The sequence below is a fragment of the Triturus cristatus genome, chromosome 7, assembly GCF_964204655.1.
Source record: "Triturus cristatus chromosome 7, aTriCri1.1, whole genome shotgun sequence".
Taxonomy (NCBI): domain Eukaryota; kingdom Metazoa; phylum Chordata; class Amphibia; order Caudata; family Salamandridae; genus Triturus; species Triturus cristatus.
In genome coordinates, this window is record NC_140590.1 from 867,675,141 (window position 1) to 867,700,086 (window position 24,946).

The 24,946-nt window shown below is 41.9% G+C and overlaps 1 protein-coding gene across 4 annotated transcripts in view; it reads left to right on the forward strand.

The window, feature by feature from the left end:
* SLU7 (spliceosome associated SLU7) overlaps nt 1-24,946 on the forward strand; it is a 264,929-nt gene that overhangs the window by 84,140 nt on the left and 155,843 nt on the right. For all 4 annotated transcript variants that reach the window (XM_085617820.1, XM_085617821.1, XM_085617819.1 and 1 more), the window contains exons 6-8: nt 7-75; nt 3,100-3,147; nt 5,980-6,111. In XM_085617820.1, coding sequence (XP_085473946.1) covers nt 7-75; nt 3,100-3,147; nt 5,980-6,111 — 249 coding nt within the window. The remainder of the gene's footprint in view (nt 1-6; nt 76-3,099; nt 3,148-5,979; nt 6,112-24,946) is intronic.

Here is a 24,946-nt window from a genome sequence, read left to right on the forward strand (position 1 = left end):
TTGCAGGCCAAGCGTACACTGAAAGCTCAGAAACTACAAGAGGAGTTGGCTTCAGGAAAGCTAGTGGAGCAAGTTGTGAGTAAAACGGACAAAAAAAGGAACAAAGTAACACACAGGATCATTTTTTTTCAGTACTGTGGGTACCTTTCTGTGGTGCAATTGTTATATTGTGGGGAAAAGAAAAGGGGCATAGTAGTGTGTCAAGGCAACAAAGGGACTGGTAGTGGGTGAAGCCAAAGCAGGGACTGCAGTTGTCTAATAATGTCAGCACCGTATTCTAAGCAGACATCGGAGGAGTTGTTGGTAATAAGCTGTTTCCTCTTCAGGACCCTATCTACATTGCTGTACAATGCCAGTTCTAGCAAGTGGGTAAAATATTAAGTAGGGCTGTCAATCCACCAGATCAAATTCCTATAGGATTATGTGATTTTATGTACAGTGATAAAAAGAAATATCTGCAGTTATAAAAGCCATTACTGTTTAACATTCTCCTGAAATTGTGTATAAACGTTATTGTGTTTGAGCACTTCAGGACTCAATTATATTTTAGTAATCAATTTTATTTAGCCCTGTGACCGCTACAAGACTGGGATTACTTCTGTTTTTGCAGTTACTTAGGTACATAGGTTTGGAACTCTCATCCCTTCTTGATGATTCCAATGTTTTAAGCATGATGTTCTGTATCATGTTTCTCTTGCAAAAGAGCTTAGAATCAGCCAATTCTGTTATGTTCTGCAGGGCACTCTAATAATAGAGACGAAAGCACATCGCACAGATGCTTGTCTGTGTCATTTAGGAGTTGATGGCTTCTGGTTTTCTGAGGAGCATTTTTCCGAAGGCAGAATGTATTATTTTTTTCCTCCCCAAAGTCTTCTTTCTTCGTCTCTCCATGGGTGGTTTATTTATCTCGTAACACAAGCGCAACAATATTATTACATGCTTCTTTTTGCTTTACTTATGGACTTTTGTGTCACCTTTATTACTCTTGGAAAAATTAGACCTAATCAATCCGGCCCTTGATTTTAGGACAGCGGCTTAATTGTTGGCTCCTGTCTCATATTGACGGAGAAGTATTTAGAAATACTTTTATTTTTCTCTCCCACAGGTCCTCTGAGGGTGACATTCATTAGTATGCATTATAATTTCTGTCCTTGTGATTTATTTTTTTGTTAGTTTTACGTAGTCATTCCCTTGTACTATTATTCAGTGCATTAGCTGTTGTGTTTAAGATACCTTGTGTTGGGCAAAAAGGATACCTAAAAGATGACGTATGGTTGTCAGTTGACTTGCACCTCTCTGGCAGCAAGTCTGTTAGGCATCTTAAAAGCAGTCTTTAGAGGTTTAAACAACTGGTTTATTCTAGGGTGGTAGCTAAATGTGTGCTGAACCTTAGGAGTAAGTTGCAAGCCCTGCTTTGAAGTATTCACTGATTGATTTATTTTTAAATATTACCACTCTACAGTAAGACCCGTTTTGTAACTGTAGATATCTGCTTGACTTAATTGATAAGTGCATACTACATGGCCTTCTTAATCTACATGGCGAGGCTTAGAAATATTATAGACTGACACTTGGACAAGATCTAGGTTATTAGATAGACAAATAGGCCCTAATTTGGAATTGTGTGGTCATGGGATATTTTGTGCTTTCTGAAGAGGAGTAACCAGTGGATTTGTCTCGACCTGTAAATTCTTCTCCAGGTGTAGAATGTCTTCAAGAAACTGGGATATTTTGCAATACCACCCAACTCCAAAATATGCTATTATATGTCTTGGCTAAGCTGTTCACTCAGTTACAGTTGGTGAGATAAATGACATCCAACTTTAGTTATATGGATTCCAACTATTAAGCTAGGGTCAAACATTGGTTCTTTGTACTCCCTTAACTCTCGGTTTTGTGCAACACAAAATAAATTAAATGAATGCTCTTCTCCAGTCTTTCTTATATAGAACTGGTGATTAAACTCATGAATCGTATGTTTTGGAGTTTTTTTGAAGGCAGCATTACGAAGTTTTTTTAAAACAAGTTTACTTCTGAAATGCAAAGGTTCGGAGTCAAGCTGTTTTAAATTCTTTTTCATTTTTTCTGCCTGGTATGGTGCTGACATAGTCTGATTTGTCTCCAAGAATGACCACAGTGGTGCCTCATCCTGTTGGAGTATATAACATTGATTTGGGAATGGTTACATGGGGTTGTTCTGCCATTTCCAAATGCAATGGATGGAGTGATCAGCCAGCATTTGTCACCAATACTTGCATTATCATGTTCTGATCACCTTCTACTGTACCACTCAAGTGCCGCTCGAAGAAGGCACATTCTTGATTATTTAATCTACAATTAATTTTATATTTCCCCAAATCCACTCATCTCACAACATTCAGCACTGGTCTTTCCCCAACCTATACCTTGTCTCTTTTCCAAGTTTGTATGGTGTGTTAGACATCTCTATTGTAGGAATACACCTTTGGGAAAAGAAAACTGTGCTCCTCAGCCTTCTCCCTGAATAGAGGATTGTTTGCTTGGCATATGCAGTCAGTGGTAATAATTATTAATTAGGTATGCCCACTAATAATTGAGGACATCTGAAAAGCTCAGTCCTGCTTTGTGTACAGATCTGTAGAAAGTCTTTCTTTTGAATGCACTATTGCCATTGATTCACATTAGCTAGTCTATAAAGCTATAGGGTCTATAGGTTTATTCTCAACCCAAACGATATTATCTGAATCAGGACTGCTCTTCCCATTAATGAAAGTGGAATACCAGCGAAGCATTGCAAATCTTCTAACAATCTATTTTGAATTTGCTTGAGGTACAGACTCTCTTCACTCTTGAAGCCCCTAATATCAATGAGTTTCACATATGAAAAACCTTTTAGCTCTGTATCCTCTTCAGTGTCCTGTATCTCTTTAGTAGTGTTGAGCTAGACTAATGGGTTGTGCAAAATCTCCTAAATACTTGTACATAAAGTAATTGATATTTTTATGTTGGCGTTATTCGTTCCAAGGATCCAGTGTCTTGCAAAGATACTATTTTCTTTGGAATGTTACCATTTATTTAACTGACAGAAGTGATGAGACTTCTTTTTTTTATTTACTTCAGAACTCTTCCAAGAAGCACTGGGGAGAAGACGACTTGAATTCACAGACGGTAGTAGCATTCATATACTGGAATCAAATGAATCTTTTTTTTATTTCCAGGAAGTTATGCATGTGAAATGTAATTATAAATATGTTTTCTCCGATATGTGGGTTAGTCATTTTTTTCCTTTAAATATGATTTACCACACAGTTTTGGGCATAATGCATGCTAAAATAGGAGACCTAATGAGTGGGAAGATGAGAGAATAAACAATAGGCTTACCAGTGAACTTATATTTTGACTTTAGCAGAGTAACACATTTAATGACCGAAAGGGCAGAAAAAACTGTGTTTAGCAGTGAAAAATGAACATTGAGAGAAGGAAAAGGTTAGACTTTGTCTGTATTCCTGCAATAGAAATACTGATACTCCTGAAAAGTAATTTTACTTTTTCACAAAGCTGCAACATTTTATCAGAGAGAGAGAATATGAATATTTTTAGATATATAGATGCCCACATAGACAGAGATGGATATATAGGATGGAGAGAGTGACATATAGACAAAGAAAGGGCTTACGAGACAGAGTAACTTAGAAACTGAGAGATTTGTAGAGAATGAGGGGGGTATTTAGACAGGGAGAGACGCATGGAGCCAGAGAGTATTGCAGAGGGAGATGTAGAGACAGATATAGAGATAGATGGAGCTACAAAGTAAGATATATTGAGAGATGGAGAGGCAGATGGTTCTCCCCATGTCCTACCAGAATATAGATGTTGATGTGATGAATAATACACATAAATGTAACTTTGTCATTATCAAGCAAAGAAGTTAGTCAACGTTCAGTTGCCTTGCAGGAAAAAGTGTACTCAGTGATTTAGTAAGGTGTGAAAGATTCTTAAGCAGCATTAACTTGAAATAAACTTTACCTAACATTATTATCCGTCTCTCATTATTTGACAGGAATACCCACCCATTACAAAACTCAATGAGCTTTGGGATGTTTGAGAGTATTCATTTAAGCATAGCTCTCTAGATCATGTAAAATTAGCCAAGGTTTAGGCTAGACTTTAATTGAACATTCCAAAATCCTGATTCTTTCTTTGTGTTTTTAATCATTCATTTGTAAATTTAGTGTTGTGGGTTAGATCATTGTCATGTTGCGTGAACCATTTTCGGTTAAGCTTTTGCTTTTTGGGAGATGTTCTCATGCTTTCCTCTTGAATGTACTGGTATAGAGAGGAGTTCATGGCAGACTCCTTTATTTTGAAAGATCCACTGACTGCAAAGTAAGTCCAAATTGTCACCCCTTCGCCGCCATACTTGATGGTTAGTATGAGGTATTTGCTGAATTGTGTAGTAATGTTCCTTTTGGAAAAATAGGGCTTTCTCCTAGTTATCTGTTCATGAAAGCCTTCATTGTTCAGACCTTTCCTATTGTTAGAATGAACTCTAACACGTACCATATTGATAGAAGAATGTAGGTCCTCTAGATTTACCTTTGGGTTTCTCTGTGATCACTACCAGCATAATACAGTGCGATCTTGTGGTGAATTTACTATAATGAAAATTCTACATTTGTATACCTTTCTCCATGTGGAACGATGCACTTCCTATTGTTTTGAAATGGCTTTATACACTTCCACGGACCTATGAGAAACATAATTTCTTTCTCTGAGACCATCTGCTATTTTTTGACCTAAGCATGATGTGTTATTACATATTTGAATAATTCACATAAAGCTATCAATGTTTTGATTTTTACGGGCAGGTGTTAGCACTTCCTCGTGGTCAAGTAATTATCTGCATATGTACCTGTAAGGGTGCAATTTCGGTTTTTCACAAAGTTTATAAATGTTTGCTTATTTTTTTGTTTTTGTTTTATTTCGCTATGACTTGGTGACAGTTTTGTTTTATTACAGTATAATTAACAAGGGGACCCGATCAAGTAGCTTTGGACCTCGGGTGATTACTTATTTTAAAGAACAAAGGTCCTTAGCTTAAAGATAGATAATGAAAACATTTCAACATAGACTTCAATAAGAACTATGGATAGTGTTCCAATGTCCAGCTGGACAGAGGAACATTTATTTAGAGCAGATGCAAAAGGAATTAAACAAAGTGAAAGCAACAAAGAGGGTGAAACACGGACACAATCCTGTACCGAGCTTACAAGAAGAAAAATGAAAAATGAGAAGAAAACAAAGTATCAGGCAAAAACTTTGGAGAAAGTGGTGGCTTACAATACAGTAAAATCTTAAGTAAGCTCTAACCAGCAGTTACCACAATACAATTTACACAGTGGATAAATTGTGGTACTAACAGTACCGCAATTTACTAGGGATTTACAGAGGGTGCTAAAGGTTTTGCCAATTGGGTGAACAATTGTACAGTTTGGGGAAAGAGCTCTGGCACTGGGGACCTGTTAGCAGGAACCCAGTGCACTTTCAGTTGAAATCACATGATTTACCAGGTAAAAAGTGGAAGTGACCATGTCAAAGAGGGGCACTTTCCTACAGATGATATGTTATATTATAATTTCCTGAGTTAAAAAATGTTTACTAAACATTTTATTGAAATGGACAAATAGTTCATGGAAACCAATCACTAACCAGATATTAAAAAGAAAAAAGACAGAACACTTGTTTATTTTACATAATATAGATTTAAAACAAACTGGAGAGATTCTTGGTATTTTCTCTGGAATTCGTTTTTTACATGAACTTATATTTATTATTTGGACTTGAGCATTGTTCCTCACGTTGGCAACAGGTTGCTCTATTCTGCTACAGCTTCTTCCAAAGATGTTCATAAATGTTATAACTTTCCAAGTACCAGATGCCATTTTTAGACCTAAAATCCTAAATGCTACTGTATTATTGATACTTCCAAATGTTTTTCAGGAAAGGGATCACAACAGCGAGGATGAAGATGAAGACAAGTATGCCGATGACATTGACATGCCTGGGCAGAACTTCGACTCAAAGAGGCGCATCACTGTCCGGAATCTTCGTATCAGAGAAGATATTGCTAAAGTAAGTCAAGAGTTTGTTTAGATCATGTATATCCATAGGCCTATAGTTAAGAAGTTATTTTGTATATTGTGCTCAAAAGATTTGCTTTGGAAGATTACAAATGTTAAAGCCTTGTATGCGAGTTGTGGCTTTTCAATCAACACTAAAGCATCTTCGAAATAACCTTTTTGAAGGTAGAACACAGTCTCCTGCTCTTAGTGATGTGCTTTTTGATGGACTAAAGAGCTCAAGCGCTCCATCATAGGCTTTTTGTTTATAGTCCGGAACAATTAATGTGCCATTACATGTACTCGATTTCGATGGACTTTTGTAGCAGAGAAATAAAACTCTCTGATCATGGAAAAAAATGTTGGTCATGGGGCAATTTTTTCTTTATATAGTTTTAAAATTTTAAGGCCATGAATTCGAAATCACACAAATATAAATAGCCTGCTGTAGAGGAAATGCTGCACAACCCCAGCATGTGTTACAGTTACATTTGTTGCCTCATTACGTTTTTCAGTTTTTGTAAGAGGAATTTCCAAACACAGGGCTTTGACCTGTGCAAGAGGACATCATGCTTTTTCTGACAGGAATATAGTCTGAGTGGAGCAAAGTGAAAATGTTGCCTGTGTTCCTCAACACGCACTTTTTTGTGTCTAAAAGAAATGTGATTTCCTACATGGGTATGAAAGAACGTGAGAGAGATGTTGAGGACTGTTGCTTTGTGGATCATATATTTCTTCAGAATATGACTGGTCTACACCAGTTTTGTGGACCAGAACAGTAAAGATTACATGGGGGAGCTGTTTTCCTTCTTTCCTTCTGTACTTTTGACCTCGACTGTTCAATCTCAAAGGTCCCTCAGATGCTTTATGACATTTTGTGTAGTTCTTGATTTCAAGAAACACCCGTGGCATAGCCAGCCTTCTCCTAAAGAGATCCATGATGTCAGACTGATGCACTCAATCCTGTGAGGGAGCTCAATGCATGTCAGTGGACTTAGATGTCCATTGGAGATCGCATATTCATTCACATTACATAACACAACCTCCATTTGATTTGCTTGTAGAAGTGGCCTTTATGATACAGTTGAGCTTTCTCGTTTCTCCAAGAGCATCAGGAACACAAAACAAACACATTATATGAATATTAAAGAACAGGACTGTAGAACTAATTGAATTAATTACATTTTGAAATACTGAGGGACATATGTGCAACCCTTGGTCAGAGGCAAAGAAACAAGGAAACATGTCGACATTAAAATAATATGCTAGACCTACTCATGTCAACTTTTAAACCTTTGTTATATTTAATACAGTACATCTATTTTATATGCTACTCATTCATGTTAATTAAACAAACATAATCTGTCATCATTATTTAATTTAAAATTTGCTTACTCAGTTGTAAGATATTCATTGATAGATGTAAGGATCATTCCTGATGGCTTTTGCTTTGTTTCAGATTTTCTGACATTTAAGATTTAGGATTTGAGAACCTAGTACAGAATTTCTTAATAGTTATATAGGTGCAATATATTACCTTTTTAATTTTCTTCATAGATTTAGACGTTTTTCTCATTCCCTCTGTTCCCTTAACTCTGTATTTGTTTTTCTTATTCAATTTAAGAGGGAAATACAGACTGTTGAATGGGACAGAGAAGAACCAGGCCAAAATGTAGGGTAACATGTTTGACTCATGATTCCAGGCTGTAACATGAGCTAGCGACTCAGATGTGCAGACATAAAGAGTTAGTGTAAAGGTAAAGGAAGCCATGAAATTCTGAAGTCAAAAATGTTTGTATGAGAATGTGAAGTCCGGCTTTCAATGCAGTTTCCAAAAGAGGAGATCGCGACATGTCGAGCCACGTAATCAAAATGCTGCAAAAAATGCCAAATTAATGTGGCAGGTAAATACACAATTAACATTGTATTATTCATAAAGCAATAATATTGATAGGAGCCATGGATCTGCATTGGGTCAGTGCTTCTTAGCAATAAAAGGCCCCATAAGACATATTGGGTTGTATGCGTCTCATAGGTCGATGGATCTAGCCATTGAATACAAAATTACAAGGAAACCCAGAGAACCGTCCCAGGGAAGTCCACTCAAGTTGATGTTCAAGTACCATGAAGGTTTATTAAAGATTTAGAATAGTTACAGAAGGCAAAAAAGTTAATGGTTATTCAGCTGAGTATCAATATCATACATCAATTGGTAATAATGACTGTGCGCTTTCTTAGCATTTGCCAGAACCTCATAAGTTTTAGCACAAGGTAAATAAGGAGACAAGCCACAAATCGGCATAAGGATCGCTCATTTTCAAAGGTCAAGAAAATCATGAAAAATGTATAAGTATAAAGTCAAATAATAATCTGACATAGAATCTGCTTGGTAAGAAAGCAAGGGAAATCTTAGCTCGCCTCCCAAATACAGCATTGTTTATGTTTTAACGCAGAGCAACCATACACAAATAATACGTCAATATGTCCTACAAAAGAGAACAAAAGCACATTCACATTACATAATACAACCTCCATTTGACTTTATGATACAGTTGAACTTTCTCCTTTCTCCAAGAGCATCGGGAACACAAAAAAAGACACATTCTAGAAATGTTACAGAACTGGACTGTAGAACTGATTTAATTAATCACATTTTGAAATACTGAGGGAAATATTTGCAACGCTTGGTGCACAGGTAAAGAATATTTATTTTACACAATTAATTACAATCATTGCAATTCATACAAAAATGATTTAAAAGCGCTTTCCGAGTTCTATTAAAAAGAGGAATTCAATGTAACAAAGCGGTTCATAGTTGGCAAGGCAGAGATTCATGGCGGTTGTCTACTGGTAACATGGAATTGATCTCAGACATGTATTTTACAAAACGGGCGGCCATCTGAGCTGAGTCGCCCTTCATACACTCCTCTAGAGCTTCTTGACCTGTCCGGACATTCTGGTTCCGCCAAATTGGACGCAGTCAAAAAGTTCGCAGAGGGAGTAAGATTCTGCAGGTGCACAAGACGTGGCTAAAGTTTTCTTCCCCGTTGTTACAAAAACGGCACTGTGAGGACACATCTGCCTTGTACCTCCGTCCATACTTGTATGCCATTAGCGGAATTAGGCCAAACGTAATCTCATTAGGTGATGTTTCACTTGTGGCTTCATAATTGATGACAAGTAGTGTGGCAGGGTTTTGGGGGCGTAGAGTTTTGATGCCCAACTGCCATGGGAGAAATTTCTCATGGCTAGCGCATCATGTTCTAATGACAAGATCTTCGCTTGTTTGGTCAGGACATTTGCAACCATCCCTATGGGCAGCAAGCTTGCCCATATGTCTTGAGCTTCTAGTGCGTCCAGGCAGAATTTTAAAAATTGGCTCCAGAAAGTACTAGAATTGTTTAACAGGGACCATATGCAACTCTTTAGTTCCATTTTAGTTTTTAAACAATAGGCGATAAATCTTGCTTTCATAATCCACTGTTGAGATGACAAGGAGAACTCCATACGAATTTGGGCGTGAGAGGTCGAGTTAGGTAGATGGAACACTCTGCGAAAACACGCTGACTGTGCTCTGTCTAAAATTTAACAAAGAGAGGGAGTGAAGAGGATTTCTGGTAGAACCTTCCTCCTATGTCAGACTACAACTAAACAAGGTGGTTCTACTCAATGTGATATAGAAATATTTTTTTGTATTTTATTATTTTAAATAGTGAATAAACAAAATAAAGCAGTGCCTTCCGTGGTTTCAGATAAAGGCACTTGATGTTTTTTTAAAATACCCCTCACACACTATGAATTCCCATAGTGTCATGCTTCATCATGGGGGTCTTCCCGTCCCTCTACGGGGCGGGGCGTGCTTCAACCAATAGATATATGGGAGCACTGTTGTTAGGTGAAGGAAGAGAAACTATGTGTAAAGTGATGGTGAGTGAGATAGGGTTAGTGAGTGAAATATACAAAAAATTAAAAATCCTCTAGCTAGTGGAAAAAACAAACTTTATTAAATTCCCTAGCTGAGAATGGTTAAAAATTGGGGTTGCGTAGGGGGTGTATACCAATTAGATACTCCCTACTGGGTCAACATGTTTCGTAAGCAGGCCCCACTGCTTTACTCATCAGGACCAAAAATATATATGTCCCTACTACACTCAAAAAATATGGATAGGGTAGTATGCCTATTCACTAGTTTTAAGTCCTCCCAAGATGGGGAATTTCACAGGTACATTGACCTTTCTTGATTGAAATGGCGTTGCTTCGTTATCTGTAAACATAAAAAGGTGAATGAAAAACGACCCTTGAGTTGTTCATATAGTCACATCTTCATACTCTGCATATTACTGCTAGCTGAAAAGGAAATCGTGATATATTTTTCTTTTCAATGGTTCTTGGTACACCCATTATTCTGGCTTTTTATTTAGCCAGCACACGTGTTTACACATTTGCAATCCTTCCAATTTTTTGCCATGTAACGTGATATATTTTTCTGTGGATCAATGCTGGGTATTCTTACACCAGCCGATTCCCAAAGACCAAGTTGCAATAAGCAAAGTATACTGTGTTCTTTCATTCCGAGAAGATAGCACACACACACACATACACCTACTTTCATTAAAAAAAAAAAAAAAAAAAAAAACCTCGTTAAAATGATAGCCATCTGACTCTGTTTTTGTAAAGAGAAGTTGCTTTGTACACTGTTAGCTTGTGCGAGATCGCAACTAAACACGTAATGTCATCCATGCTGTATTCCACAAACTCGTTATAGCCTGATTAACATAACGAAAAAATATACATACTTCATTGCGGATAATTATCCGATCTCATGAGCTTGCATCGGAGAAAGGGGGAACTTCTACCAAGCACTGTAGATAAGATAAACTGTGTTTTAGAAGAGTGATTGTCGAAAGAATGAAGTCGTTGTTACTATCGCCGGAGCGTTCAATCCATTGACATTAGTTTTCAGACGGAACACCCATAAACATTTCAGCTGGATATTACATAACACATGTGTATGTTCATTAGAATAAAACCGGCTTTTGAATCTGGCACGAACGATAGAATCTTAACAGGAAGTGAGTATATATTAGGACAACAAACATCCCAAATACGGGTGGCCATTTTGGAAACGGGCCGCGCACTAGCTTATTTTTCCCGTTTCACGCGCCTCTTCCGGGGAATAGCTTAGATTGAAATACACCTCAGTGCTGAGAAGGCGCTGAACGGAGCAGCACGGTGGAAAGCTGAGGTGAGGAAAGATTCACCAAAATGTAAGTACGACTAGCCTAAGTCTTTAAAAAAAGGCATCCCTGAATCTATTCCCTCTCACGCTCCGGCGATAGTAACAACGACTTCATTCTTTCGACAATCACTCTTCTAAAACACAGTTTATCTTATCTACAGTGCTTGGTAGAAGTTCCCCCTTTCTCCGATGCAAGCTCATGAGATCGGATAATTATCCGCAATGAAGTATGTATATTTTTTCGTTATGTTAATCAGGCTATAACGAGTTTGTGGAATACAGCATGGATGACATTACGTGTTTAGTTGCGATCTCGCACAAGCTAACAGTGTACAAAGCAACTTCTCTTTACAAAAACAGAGTCAGATGGCTATCATTTTAACGAGGTTTTTTTTTTTTTTTAATGAAAGTAGGTGTATGTGTGTGTGTGTGCTATCTTCTCGGAATGAAAGAACACAGTATACTTTGCTTATTGCTACTTGGTCTTTGGGAATCGGCTGGTGTAAGAATACCCAGCATTGATCCACAGAAAAATATATCACGTTACATGGCAAAAAATTGGAAGGATTGCAAATGTGTAAACACGTGTGCTGGCTAAATAAAAAGCCAGAATAATGGGTGTACCAAGAACCATTGAAAAGAAAAATATATCACGATTTCCTTTTCAGCTAGCAGTAATATGCAGAGTATGAAGATGTGACTATATGAACAACTCAAGGGTCGTTTTTCATTCACCTTTTTATGTTTACAGATAACGAAGCAACGCCATTTCAATCAAGAAAGGTCAATGTACCTGTGAAATTCCCCATCTTGGGAGGACTTAAAACTAGTGAATAGGCATACTACCCTATCCATATTTTTTGAGTGTAGTAGGGACATATATATTTTTGGTCCTGATGAGTAAAGCAGTGGGGCCTGCTTACGAAACATGTTGACCCAGTAGGGAGTATCTAATTGGTATACACCCCCTACGCAACCCCAATTTTTAACCATTCTCAGCTAGGGAATTTAATAAAGTTTGTTTTTTCCACTAGCTAGAGGATTTTTAATTTTTTGTATATTTCACTCACTAACCCTATCTCACTCACCATCACTTTACACATAGTTTCTCTTCCTTCACCTAACAACAGTGCTCCCATATATCTATTGGTTGAAGCACGCCCCGCCCCGTAGAGGGACGGGAAGACCCCCATGATGAAGCATGACACTATGGGAATTCATAGTGTGTGAGGGGTATTTTAAAAAAACATCAAGTGCCTTTATCTGAAACCACGGAAGGCACTGCTTTATTTTGTTTATTCACTATTTAAAATAATAAAATACAAAAATATATTTCTATATCACATTGAGTAGAACCACCTTGTTTAGTTGTGCTCTGTCTAACCAGATGAACATTTTGTCTTTAAAGGTTATGGCGCCGAAGGCTTTGGTCGGTAAAAGTTTTGCGCCTATCACTCTGATTAGCGGCGAAAAATCGGGAGAATAAAGGGCTTTCTTGGTACTTACGAAAGCCCCTTCCAAGCAGCGGGCCAAACCCTGCATTACGGCGATATGCAGCGCCGGTCTCCCTCCGTGATCTATCCAGACACCCAGATACTTATATGCAGCAACTATCTCTATTGACTTCTCTTCAACGTACCAGAAGCGCTTTCTTGCTCGTGAACCCGAGATTATCATCTCCTTAGTTTTGGTGATGTTAATCTCCAAAGTGTTTGTTTTACAGTACAGTGCCAGGTAATCAGAGTCTTTGAAGGCCCACCTGGGTTTGATCGAGAAGAATCTTGTCATCAGCATATTGCCTTGATTGAATTTTAGCAGATTCCATTCGAGGTGGAAATGCTCGAGAGAGGGCCAGCCACTCCTTAAAGAGTAGAGGAGCCAATATGCATCCCTGCTTTAAGCCTCTATTGGTCGTGATTTTATTAGTAGTTGACCATCTTAAGGAAACTCTTATGTTCGAGGCATATGAGCTGCAGATTATACACTGTGCATAGATCGCCATCTGGTGTTGGGCCCGGATGTTTGCAGTTTGTTTTTCTTCTTGGACAATGTTTGGAAGTCACGAGTTCGGTGACTCCTCCCTCGGTCCGTACTGCGCATGGGCTTCGGCTCCATCCTCAGATTGTTTTTTTCCGCCATCGGGCTCGGATGTAATACTTCGTGCTCCGGCTTCGAACCTTTCCAGTTCGACCTTCGACGAAAAATCCTCGTCCATCGAGATTCTTCAGACAAAATCATCTTCTTTATCTCTCTCTTCGGCACTTCCTCGATTCCAGGCATCGGCAGCGGCCTTCGGGCCTATCTCGACTCCGGTCTCGGCCGATGGAAAGGACTCCCTTTAAGAAGTGCCCAAAATGTGGGTCTAAATTTCCCCACACCGATCTACATCAGGTGTGCAACCTCTGCCTCTCTCCCGAACACGAGGCCCGAAACTGCCCCGCCTGCAAGTCTTTTCGATCGAAAAAGACTATTCGGGATCGACGAGCTCGACGCACCATGGCGCACTCATCGACCTCGGCTCCACCTGACATCTTCGGAGAAGACATCGGAGCTTCGGGACAGCAGCACACCGAACAGGAAGACGACCTCGTCAGCGCTTCCGAGGCCGACGACTCCGACGTGGAGGAGATCACACCGGCGCAGAGGGTCGTGAGTACTCTACCTCCTCCCACTCCCGCGCCCATACCGAAAGAGACTCAGGTTACACCTTCGCCTCCGGGCCTAGGCAAAACCAAACATACCGCTTCCATCACCCCACCTTCGGGCCCGGTGAAGAGGCATCACAAGTCTTCCGGCGGCTCGGGCTCGAGCCAGCCTACTAGCGGCGCCGAAAAACACCCTTCGGCACCGAAGAAAACCACACCAAGCTCCGTTCCGAAGCCATCGGTGTCGAAACCTGGCCTCTCTGTGCCGACCAAACATAAATCCCTCGGCACCGACGCTTCCGTGCCGAAGCCTGCCTCGGCACCGAACCAAAAATCGGAGGCCCCGAAAAAGCATGGCACAGATAAACCGAAGAAGCCGTCGGCCCCGAAAACATCGGCGCCGTCAGATGAATCGGTACCGGAGGAGCTCTTCACGCCAGATCCTCGACAAAAGACTTTAACAAAGGATCCAAAGACTGGACATTTGACTTTGTCTTCAAAGAAAAGACATTTAGACAAGCCAGCTCCTCCTCGACCGCCAGAACGGAAGGACTCTGCCACATCCCCTTTCAGAGTACCCTCCCTACCGCCTCCACCTCCTCCACCTCCCCCATCTCCGCCTCCACCTTCTCCACCCTTGCCTCATCGCTCTCCAACCCCGTCTCCAGACCCTGATGACCAAGGAGATCCCTACTATGATCCAACAGATGCCCCACAGGACCCCACTCCTCCGGGAACACCAGACCCATGGGAGGATTATCATAATCCAGACGTCCCAGATGTGCCTCAGGATGATCTTTATCCATCCAGGCCATCTCCACCAGAGGACTCCCTGGGGTTCCACCACTTGTTACAACGGGCGGCACATTATCATGGGGTGGAGTTACACAGTGATCCAGTTGAGGAAGACTTCCTACTTGACACTTTTGACATCTAGGGTCTTAAACCCCAGAATAGAGAAGAAATATAAGGCAGCCCCCACAGATCCTGCCTATATTAAAGGACCTGCGCCCTTAGACTCATTAGTGGTATCCACAGCTAGCAAGCGATCCAATTCTCAGTCATCGGGTGAGGCTCCACCACCCGAAGTCCAAGCTCTTAGATGCGTCAGGCAAACGCACTGCCTCGCAAGCTGCCAATATGTGGCGCATCGCCAACACGCAAGCGCTGCTGGCACGGTACGACAGAGCGCACTATGATGAGCTGGAGGCTATCATGCAACATCTCCCAGAGAATTATAAAAATAAGGCTCATGAACTGATACAAGAGGGAAAGATCATTACCAACACCTCTATTAAATGTGCACTCTATTAAATGTGCACTTGACGCAGCAGACACAGCTTCCAGGGCTATAAACACCAGTGTTCTGCTTCGCCGCCACGCCTGGCTCAGAATCTCAGGCTTTAAGCCGGAGGTCCAAGCATCTATATTGAACCACCCTTTTGACCAACAACACTTATTTGGCCCAAAAGTAGATGAAGCCCTGGAAAAAATGAAGTAGGATACAGATACGGCGAAGTCTATGGGGGCATTACAATCCCACACTCCTAGACGCTCCTTTCGCCGTTCCTCCTTTCGAGGCACTGGCAGGGGTTACTCTGCCGATAACGCCTCTACATCCTACAAGTCCCCTCCTCAGACTACCTTCACAAAGGGCTATCAAAGAGGTGGATATAGAGGGAACAATAATAAAGGCAGGGGCAAAACCAACCCCGCCCGTTCTGCCACACCGCCCACACAATGACTTTCCCCCGCTCCCCCCCAGACCATTCCACTCCAGTCGGGGGCAGACTACAAGACTTTTTTCAAACCTGGGAGACCATAACATCAGACAAATGGGTGACCCAAATTATTCAGTCAGGGTACTGTCTCGAACTAACATCTACCCCCCCAAATATTCCACCCAGGCACCGTACAATGTCACAAGAACATACCACACTGCTGAAACAAGAAGTAATCTCCCTCCTGCAAAAACAAGCTATAGAGCAGGTCCCCATCAATCAGCACAATTTAGGGGTCTACTGTCTGTACTTTCTGATACCGAAGAGAGACGAGACCCTACGACCCATTCTAGACCTCCGGCCTCTAAATGCATACATACATTCAGACCATTTTAACATGGTAACTCTCCAACAAGTTCTCCCACTCCTCTGCCAGGACGACTTTCTCACTACACTGGACTTGAAAGACGCATACTTTCATATTCCAATACACCCTTCTCACAGAAAGTACCTCAGATTTGTGGTGGACGGCCAACATTATCAGTTCAAGGTTCTCCCCTACGGGGTCACAACCGCACCAAGAGTGTTTACCAAATGTCTAGCAGTAGTGGCGGCACACCTCAGAAGACAACACATTCACGTCTTCCCTTACTTGGACGCCTGGCTAATAGAAGCCGCGTCCTACAACCAGTGTGTGCAACATACAAACACTACCATCCAACTACTCCACCAGCTAGGTTTCACGGTGAACCACCAAAAGTCCCAGCTGATACCGTCTCACACAAAGCAATACCTCGGTGCCACTATAGACATCTCAAAAGCTATAGCCTATCCCAATTCAGCCAGAATCGCAAGCATACAAGCCTTGCGCCAAAGATTCATTCTTCAGCACTCTCTCCCAGCAAGAGTGTTTATGAAGCTAATAGGGATGATGGCATCTTGCATCTTCATAGTGCCTCATGCAAGTCTCCACATGCGTCCACTCCAAGAGTGCCTAGCACGCCAGTGGAACCAGGCCCAGGGGCAGCTGACGGATCTGGTGTTGGTGGACGGTCGCACCCATCGGTCTCTGCAGTGGTGGAACACCACAAACCTTTCCAAAGGGCGACCGTTCCTGGACCCGGTTCCTCAGGCGATTCTAACAACGGACGCATCGCTCTCCGGCTGGGGAGCGCACCTATTACACCTCACAGTGCAAGGTATATGGGCGCCACAACAAAAGTTACTCCACATCAACCATCTGGAGTTACTGGCGATCTTTCTAGCCCTGAAATCGTTTCAGAAACAAATCTCAGCCAAAGCAGTCCTCATTCACACAGACAATATGACTGCAATGTACTACATTCAAAAACAGGGGGGGACACACTCTCCCCAGCTCTCTCGGTCAGCACAGAGCATATGGAGATGGGCAATCCCACAAAAAATCTTTCTCCTGGCACAACACGTCCCAGGGATACAAAACACCATGGTAGATCTGCTCAGCAGACAAACGCAGCAAATGCACAAATGGGAACTGCATCCACAAGTTCTTCACCCATTCTTTCACAAGTGGGGGCATCCTCAGATAGACCTCTTCGCCACCCACGAAAACAAAAAATGCCCAAGCTTCGCCGCCAGATACCCACACCCATTGTCCAAAGGCAATGCGATATGGATGAACTGGTCAGGCAAATTTGCATACGCCTTTCCATCTCTCCCGCTAATTCCATTAGTGGTAAGGAAGCTACAACAGCACTCCCTCACACTCATTCTGGTAGCTCCAACATGGGCCAGGCAGCCGTGGTACACCACACTACTACAGCTCTCAGTGGTACCACACCAAAAACTGCACCTGTCCCCATGCCTCCTAACCCAGAACCATGGAGAAATCAGGCACCCGGACCCAGCTCAGCTCAACCTTGCGATCTGGCTCCTTAAATCTTAGAATTTGGATACCTTAACCTTCCCCCTGATTGCATGAACATTATCAGGGAAGCCAGACGTCCTACCACTCGAGCATGCTATGCCGCAAAGTGGAAGAGATTTGTTGTTTACTGCCGTAACAATACAATCAACCCTTTAGATGTATCCATACATCACATCATATGCTATCTGCTCCATCTACAAAGGTGTAACCTGGCATACTCATCCATCCGTCTACACCTTGCAGCAATTGCTGCTTACCTGCAAAACAGACAGCATTTATCACTTTTCAGAGTGCCTGCTATTAAAGCTTTCATGGAAGGCCTTAAAAGAGTATTTCCGCCCAGGGCACCACCCTCACCTGTGTTGAATCTAAACGTAGTTCTTACAAGGCTAATGGGTCCGCCTTTCGAACCAATGCATAAATGTGAGCTGCAGTCCTTACTTGGAAAACAGCTTTCCTCATAGCTATCACTTCCCTTAGAAGGGTTAGTGAAATACAAGCGTTCACTATACAAGAACCCTTTCTACAGATACATCACAGCAAGGTGATACTTCGCACAAATCCAAAATTTCTGCCCAAGGTCATTTCCCCCTTCCATCTCAATCAATCGGTGGAATTACCGGTTTTTTTCTCGCAACCTCAATCTGTTGCGGAAAGGGCTCTACATACACTTGATGTTAAAAGGGCTTTACTTTACTACATACAAAGAACGCAATCTTTCAGAAAGACTAAACAGTTGTTTGTCTCGTTCTCTCCACCGCATAAAGGCAACCCCATCTCAAAATCAGGGATAGCTGGGTGGATTGTAAAGTGCATACAAATTTGCTATCACAAAGCAAAAAGAACATTATCTGTCCACCTAAAGCCCACTCTACAAGAAAGATAGGGGCTTCTATGGCTTTTCTAGGGAACATACCCTTAGATGACATCTGCAAAGCAGCCACATGGTCAACACCGCACACCTTCACAAAACATTACTGTGTAGACGTGCACTCCAAACAACAAGCTAGTGTGGGCCAGGCTGTACTAAAGACACTGTTTCAAACCACTGCAACGGATACCGGTGGTCGCCGCTAGGGTCGGGTACTGCTATATAATCTATGCACAGTGTATAATCTGCAGCTCATATGCCTCGAACGGAATATGCTACTTACCAGTATGCATCTGTTCTTGGCATGTAGAGCTGCAGATCTATACACGCCCACCCGCCTCCCCGGCTACCTGTATCCGTTCCAGTTCTATCCTATTTAGATACAACACACATGGGTTTCTTTACTATTATCACTACGCTCCATCTTTTCCCTGCTGGCGAAAAACAATCTGAGGATGGAGCCGAAGCCCATGTGCAGTACGGACCGAAAGGAGGAGTCACCGAACTCGTGACTTCCAAACATTGTCCAAGAAGAAAAACAAACTGCAAACATCCGGGCCCAACACCAGATGGCGATCTATGCACAGTGTATAGATCTGCAGCTCTACATGCCAAGAACAGATGCATACTGGTAAGTAGCATATTCCTTTTACCCAGGTGTCAGTGTATAGGGCAATAAGAGCGTTCAGTAAGGGCTGCGGGATGCCCTGTTTTGTTAATTTTCCCCAGAGTTTGGGACGAACAACGCTATCAAACGCTTTTCGGAAATCGATCAATCCCAAATATAGCGATTTTCCTTTGGTAGTGAGCGTACTCTCAATCATGTGAGCGAAACGGATCAAATGATCTTCGATGTGGCAGCCCTTTTGGAAGCAGGCTTGAGTTAAGGGTATTCATTTGCGGTCTTCTACCCAGGTAGTCAGTTCTTGTAGTAGAACATTTGCGTATGCCTTTCCTTCCACGTCAAGGAGGACACTCATCCGGTAATTGGCGGGATTGGACTGCGGGCCTTTTTTGTAGATGGGGACGAGAAGAGAGCTTGCCTCATATAAGGTGGCCAAGAGTACGTCCCAGTTGTGAATAGATGCTTTGTATATCTGTGTTGGTATGCCATTTGGGCCTGGTGCCCCGCCGGGCGCATTTTCTTTCTAATATGTGCAACTTGGTTTGGAGTTATCTTAATAGTGGACTCCAATCCGATATGAGAGTTAGTGTGGTTAGAACTAAAGAGGATAGGCCAGTTGTTTGTGGCTGGCTCTACATAGAGTGCTTCAATGTAGGCCTCCCATTCAGCATGAGAGATGTTTGTTACAGTGGGAGTTTGGGCAGATCTAACACCCTTGTTTACCCAGCTCCAGAATCTCCTTTGATTTTATAATTTTGTGGGCGGTTGCTCAATGGTGTTCTTCTTTCATCCTCTGGGAGGTGAACCTTGCCTTCCTGTATTCCTTGCGAGTGATCGATATCTTTTCTCGCAAGGATTTGTAATCTAAGTTGTTGTAGGCGCGCCTGCGCAGTAAGTCATTTAATTTTGTACTTAATGTTCGTTGTAAATTGCTTGCGCTCAGAGAGGTAGGGAGTGGGGTTGTTTGGCCTTTTAATTATCTTTGTGGCTAAGTTTTTGAGGTCCACCACTGCCATTTCCCACGATAATGCGGTCAATTGGTCACTGGACTTCTGTTTCAGTTTGACCAAACGTCATCCACCTTCTTTTCAATTATTTCCTGGTTATCCAGGGTCCACCGTAGTTTTCTTACAAGCTCCAAGTTAGATTCTTTCCCAATCAGATGGATTTTGGGGTGGTAGCACTGGCAGGATGAAACTTTGCACGTTAAGGCGGCATGATCACTTTCCGGTGAAGGAGTTAGCATAAATTCCTGCAAAAAGATGAAAGCGGGCAACCGAGATCCATATATAGTCCAGAGGGTCCATTCTGGAGGGGGATACATGGGTGTATGCAGCGGGCAAGTCCGAATCAAGTCTTCCATTTAAGATGCAGAGGCCTAGTTGGTTTAAGTACGCTGCCATCTTTATCCCTTGACCTTCCTTCCGTTGGTACTGAGACCTTATCTCCGGGATGGCCCACATTTGATCATCCAATGAGGATTGAAAAGAGAGATCCGGGCCTGTCTACATTAGGTTGGCGTTATAATCTCCCATTATTAGCCACATATTGTTTGGGTAATAGGAGGAGAGGTCTCTCGTGGCAGGGCGCATCTTACTCGAAGTTGTCTCTCGCTTGTTTTTGGTGGGATGTAGATAGATACAGCCAAAGATCGTTGATTGTTGTTTCAATTTGTTCTTTTCCAGACACTGTGTCTGGATTTTAATAAAAATATAATCTCCGTGCCGTTTGCAAAGTAGGGAAACTTTTGTGGCCAGGTTGTTCTTCACAGCAATCAACACTCCTTCCAATGCGTGGCCACCTATGTGAGATGCTGTTGCGTGGGATTCATAAACAGTGTAATCCTCCCAGGCAATATTTTCCAAGGATCAAGTTTCTTGCAAGGCAATGATACTGTGATTCTTCAGGATAAAAAAGTAGTTAACCTTTCAGTTCTTTCCTTAGTAAACCCGCGAATGTTCCAAGAACAGATTCTAAGATAATGAGCGACATCCTGGTTAATTTTCTGTTCGACTGAGGTGTTCTGTACTTTACCCTAAAGCCTGGGAGAGCCAGGACCAATCTTGGAAGGACTAGCGTTTGAAATTACATTGACGAGGGCCTCCTGCTTTAGATGCAGTTATTTGTAGCGGATTCTCTTTCCAGGACGTTGTTTGGGTTCCTGCTAAGGAGCCACACAAAACTGAAATGGGTGGTTGGGTAATTGTGTTGTTGTTAGACACATTTTTGTTGTTGTGGGCCGTTGGAGGGTTGAGTGCTCTGCCCTTTAAGAAAGCCGGATACTTGACCTTGGTCGCAAGACTAACCTGAATGCCCCAGTCACCCAGTCGATTTTTGTTATTCATTAGTACAGAGGCCATGTCTTTACTATGAAAGGTTACTACCATGGCCTGGTTTGTCTGAACCTGTTGTGGGGCGACAAAAGCCACACTTTCGATATCCGTTTTTATATTCTCTAGTCCTGGAAGGTGCAGACACAACTTTAGAATATTTCCTCTATTGAGGATGTCCCATTTCCCTTGGAATACATACTCTGGGTACTGCAATAATTTTGAGCTTTTTTGGGGCAGCTGAGTTGGTTCTGCGATGTTTAATGTAGTTTTATTCTGCTGTTGCGTGAGAATTACCACTAAGCCTCATTGGGCATCTTTTCCTTGGATGGTTGATTTAAACCTTTTGGTCTGTTTACTTTAGAGCAGTGTGGGCTGGCATCAAAGGAGAGTTCTTCCCCTCTTGCAGTTTCTTGAGAGGGCTGCAGCCTGTATTCGACTATTTCAAAGGGGTTCAGTGCCTTCTCGTTGTGCTTTTTTCCCAACTCATCCCTCAAATTAACTTGTGTTGCTATCTCCTCTGTGTTTTTTGTGTTGTCTTAATAGCTTCCTCCTCAGTTTCAAGTGGTTGTGCTAAGTCATAACAACGTATGACTGTATGAGGAGAGCCCCAGCCCATGGGCTTTTTTGCACCTTGTTTGAGCAAGGGGCGATTTCTTGATGGCTTTATAAATTTGTCCAGTGTCTTAAAATATTTCCTTTTTTTTTTCTTTTCTTTAAAAAAAAAAATATTTATTGGGACATCAAACAAAAAGAAATAACAGATTATATAATACCCAAAATAATTGAAGTCCACATTTGCATTATAAACCCCCCCCCCACCCACCCACATGGATCCAAAAACAAGGAAAAACCAAAAAACAACATTTGCTCAAATGATTAAATAAATAAATGATTCTTACCCTGGGATTAGCCTTACATTCAAACGGGGTTGGACACCCTGCTATTTAGGCAGAGATCTATTGATCTTCATCGGTGTTAATCCATCTAGTTAAAGATTCCCAATCGTCAGCCCCCTGGTCCTTGCCCTAGTTCCCCTTCTTTTAAATACTGAAGTCTCCCACTTCTAAATTGAGAGTAATTTGTCTAACCATACATGTACTGAGGGAGGGTCCTGGTCGAGCCCAGCACTGGCCAGACATAGCCTAAACACTGCCATCGCTATGAATACCAAGTCCCGATTTGATTCCTCCATTTCCTGATTGCTAATCCCCCAATAATCTAACCTGAGGGGTAAATTCAACCACATGTCCCAATATTAGTATCAAGGCGTTGTCCGATTTTGATCAACAGTTAGGCAAGTCTAGGGCAAGTAGCAAACATATGGACATATCCGCGGCTAACATTCCACACCGAGAACAGTGAATCCCTGATGTGCCACCCAATCAGTAGATTCGGGCTAGAGTGATATAAAGGTTACACCATGTCTTACAACGTTGTGCTTGTAGGCTAGCTGAAATAAGAGCTGTCTGGCTAAGCTGAAGAGAGTCTTCACACTCTCCTGGCCAAACTTGTAACATCTCTTGCCACTTATCGATGTGTTTGGGCATATCGTCCCCCATCTCCTTGTTAATAAGTTTATATATTGTGGACATTGATGGTCTAGCCCCCCAGATCAGATCTAAAAGAGGAATTTTGCTGCGACAGGTTACCTTCTTAAACAAAAAATCCCTTATCTGTAAATATTTTTACAAATGGTTATTTCCTATTTCAAACTTTTCCTTGATTAGATCAAATGTAGATATTTCCTTGTCAGATATTAAATCCCCTATATACAAAACCCCTTTCTTACTCCAAAGTTTAAAGTGTTCATCTTGAAATATATCTGGGAGTTGCCTATTGCTGTCTAGAGGAGAATATCTATGAATTCTACCAATAGTGAGTTTTTTCCGAACTCCCGTCCAGACCTTAAACGCACCCAATAAAACCTTGATTTTGACCCTCTTAAAGTAAGCACAGTCGATATGGCGCACGAGTAGTCCTTTGGCTTCTGCCCCGTAAATTAACCCGTAAATAGGTACTTTTCTAGATCCCACATATTCATCTTTCAGCAGATTGGCCATTTGTTTCAGAGCTGACCCCCAATAATACATTTGGAATCTTCCAGCACCAGAGGGTTGTGATCTGACATGACTTTCGGAAATGTAATTATTTTACTGCCATGTGCCATAAGAAACGAAAAAATAGTCCAGTCTAACATGAGTTTTGTGAGGGGCTGAGAAATACGTGTATCCAGGATCATTTCCCTCCTGTTTTGCCCATATATCCGATAACCCATGAAACACTTTTAATTGAGATAGAGATTTATAAACTTTCGGCTTCCGCCCTTGATAAGCTATCTCGGTATGATTGGATATCGAGCAACTTATATTTATATTAAAATCCCCACATAAAATAATTTGAAGGGGCCAGCCCACTAATTCAATATTCAACCAATTAAACCGTGCTGGGTCATCTAATACTGGCCCATAGACTGAACAGATTGTAAACAAGCTTTCATCTATAGTACATTGTGTAATTACCCATATTCCCAATGTATCCGTAGGGGACTGTGAAAAGCTAGCCAGGCCCCGCCGAGCGAATATTGCCACCCCTCTAGTCCTAACATCCTGCGTGGTCCAAGAAATCAATTGATACCCATCAAATTCCATGACCTTGCTTCTGCTGGCTTCGATATGAGTCTCTTGGAGGCAGATAATATCTGCCTTCAAGAACCGAAGATTCTAGTTAATCCCACGTCTTTTAACGGCATCATTTAGCCCACAAATGTTAATAGAAGCAATTCTAAGCTTCCCCATCAAAAGTACAATACAGTCCCGACATCCTGTGGCCCATCCCCAACACATCTAGAATCCGGAGAAAATAAGGGGAAATTTCCCTTGTATGGTTTGGATCTCTCCCTTCACCCCTCCACTCGACCCCCCCCCCCACACCCCCACCCTCTCAATAAGGCAAAACAGGTCCGCAGACCCTTGCAAGGCCTCCTGCCTTCGGCTGTGCCCCTGAGTTGCTCCCACGCCCCACCAAAAGTATCCAACATACCAAAGGAACTTCACAAATCACTCTAACAAATTTAACATACTTGGCCTAAGGAAATCAAAGAAAAAGAATACACATTAATGGCGCTTTATCCCTTTGAAAGTTCTGTTAAATATTCTTTAGCTTGGATCTCGGAAGTAAACACTCTAGAGTTCCCCTTATGAATAATCTTGAGTCGGGCAGGGTTCATTTAAAATACTTCACAACCAAGTTTCCTAAAAGGATCTATCATGTGTCGCAACCTCCATCTCCTTTCAACCGTTGTATGACAAAAATCTGGTCGTACGAAGGAGTGCCCTTGGATGATCTCTTAGCATCTGGACTAGCTTTCTCGAATATAGCCTCTCGGAGAAGAAAGTTCCCCCAAAAAATGAGGATAGTTCTAGGTTTCTCGTTTAGCCCTGTTCTGTTCTTTTTCAGCATCAACGGGAACCTGTGTACCCTCTGCAGCTCAGAGTCCCAGTCCCAATGT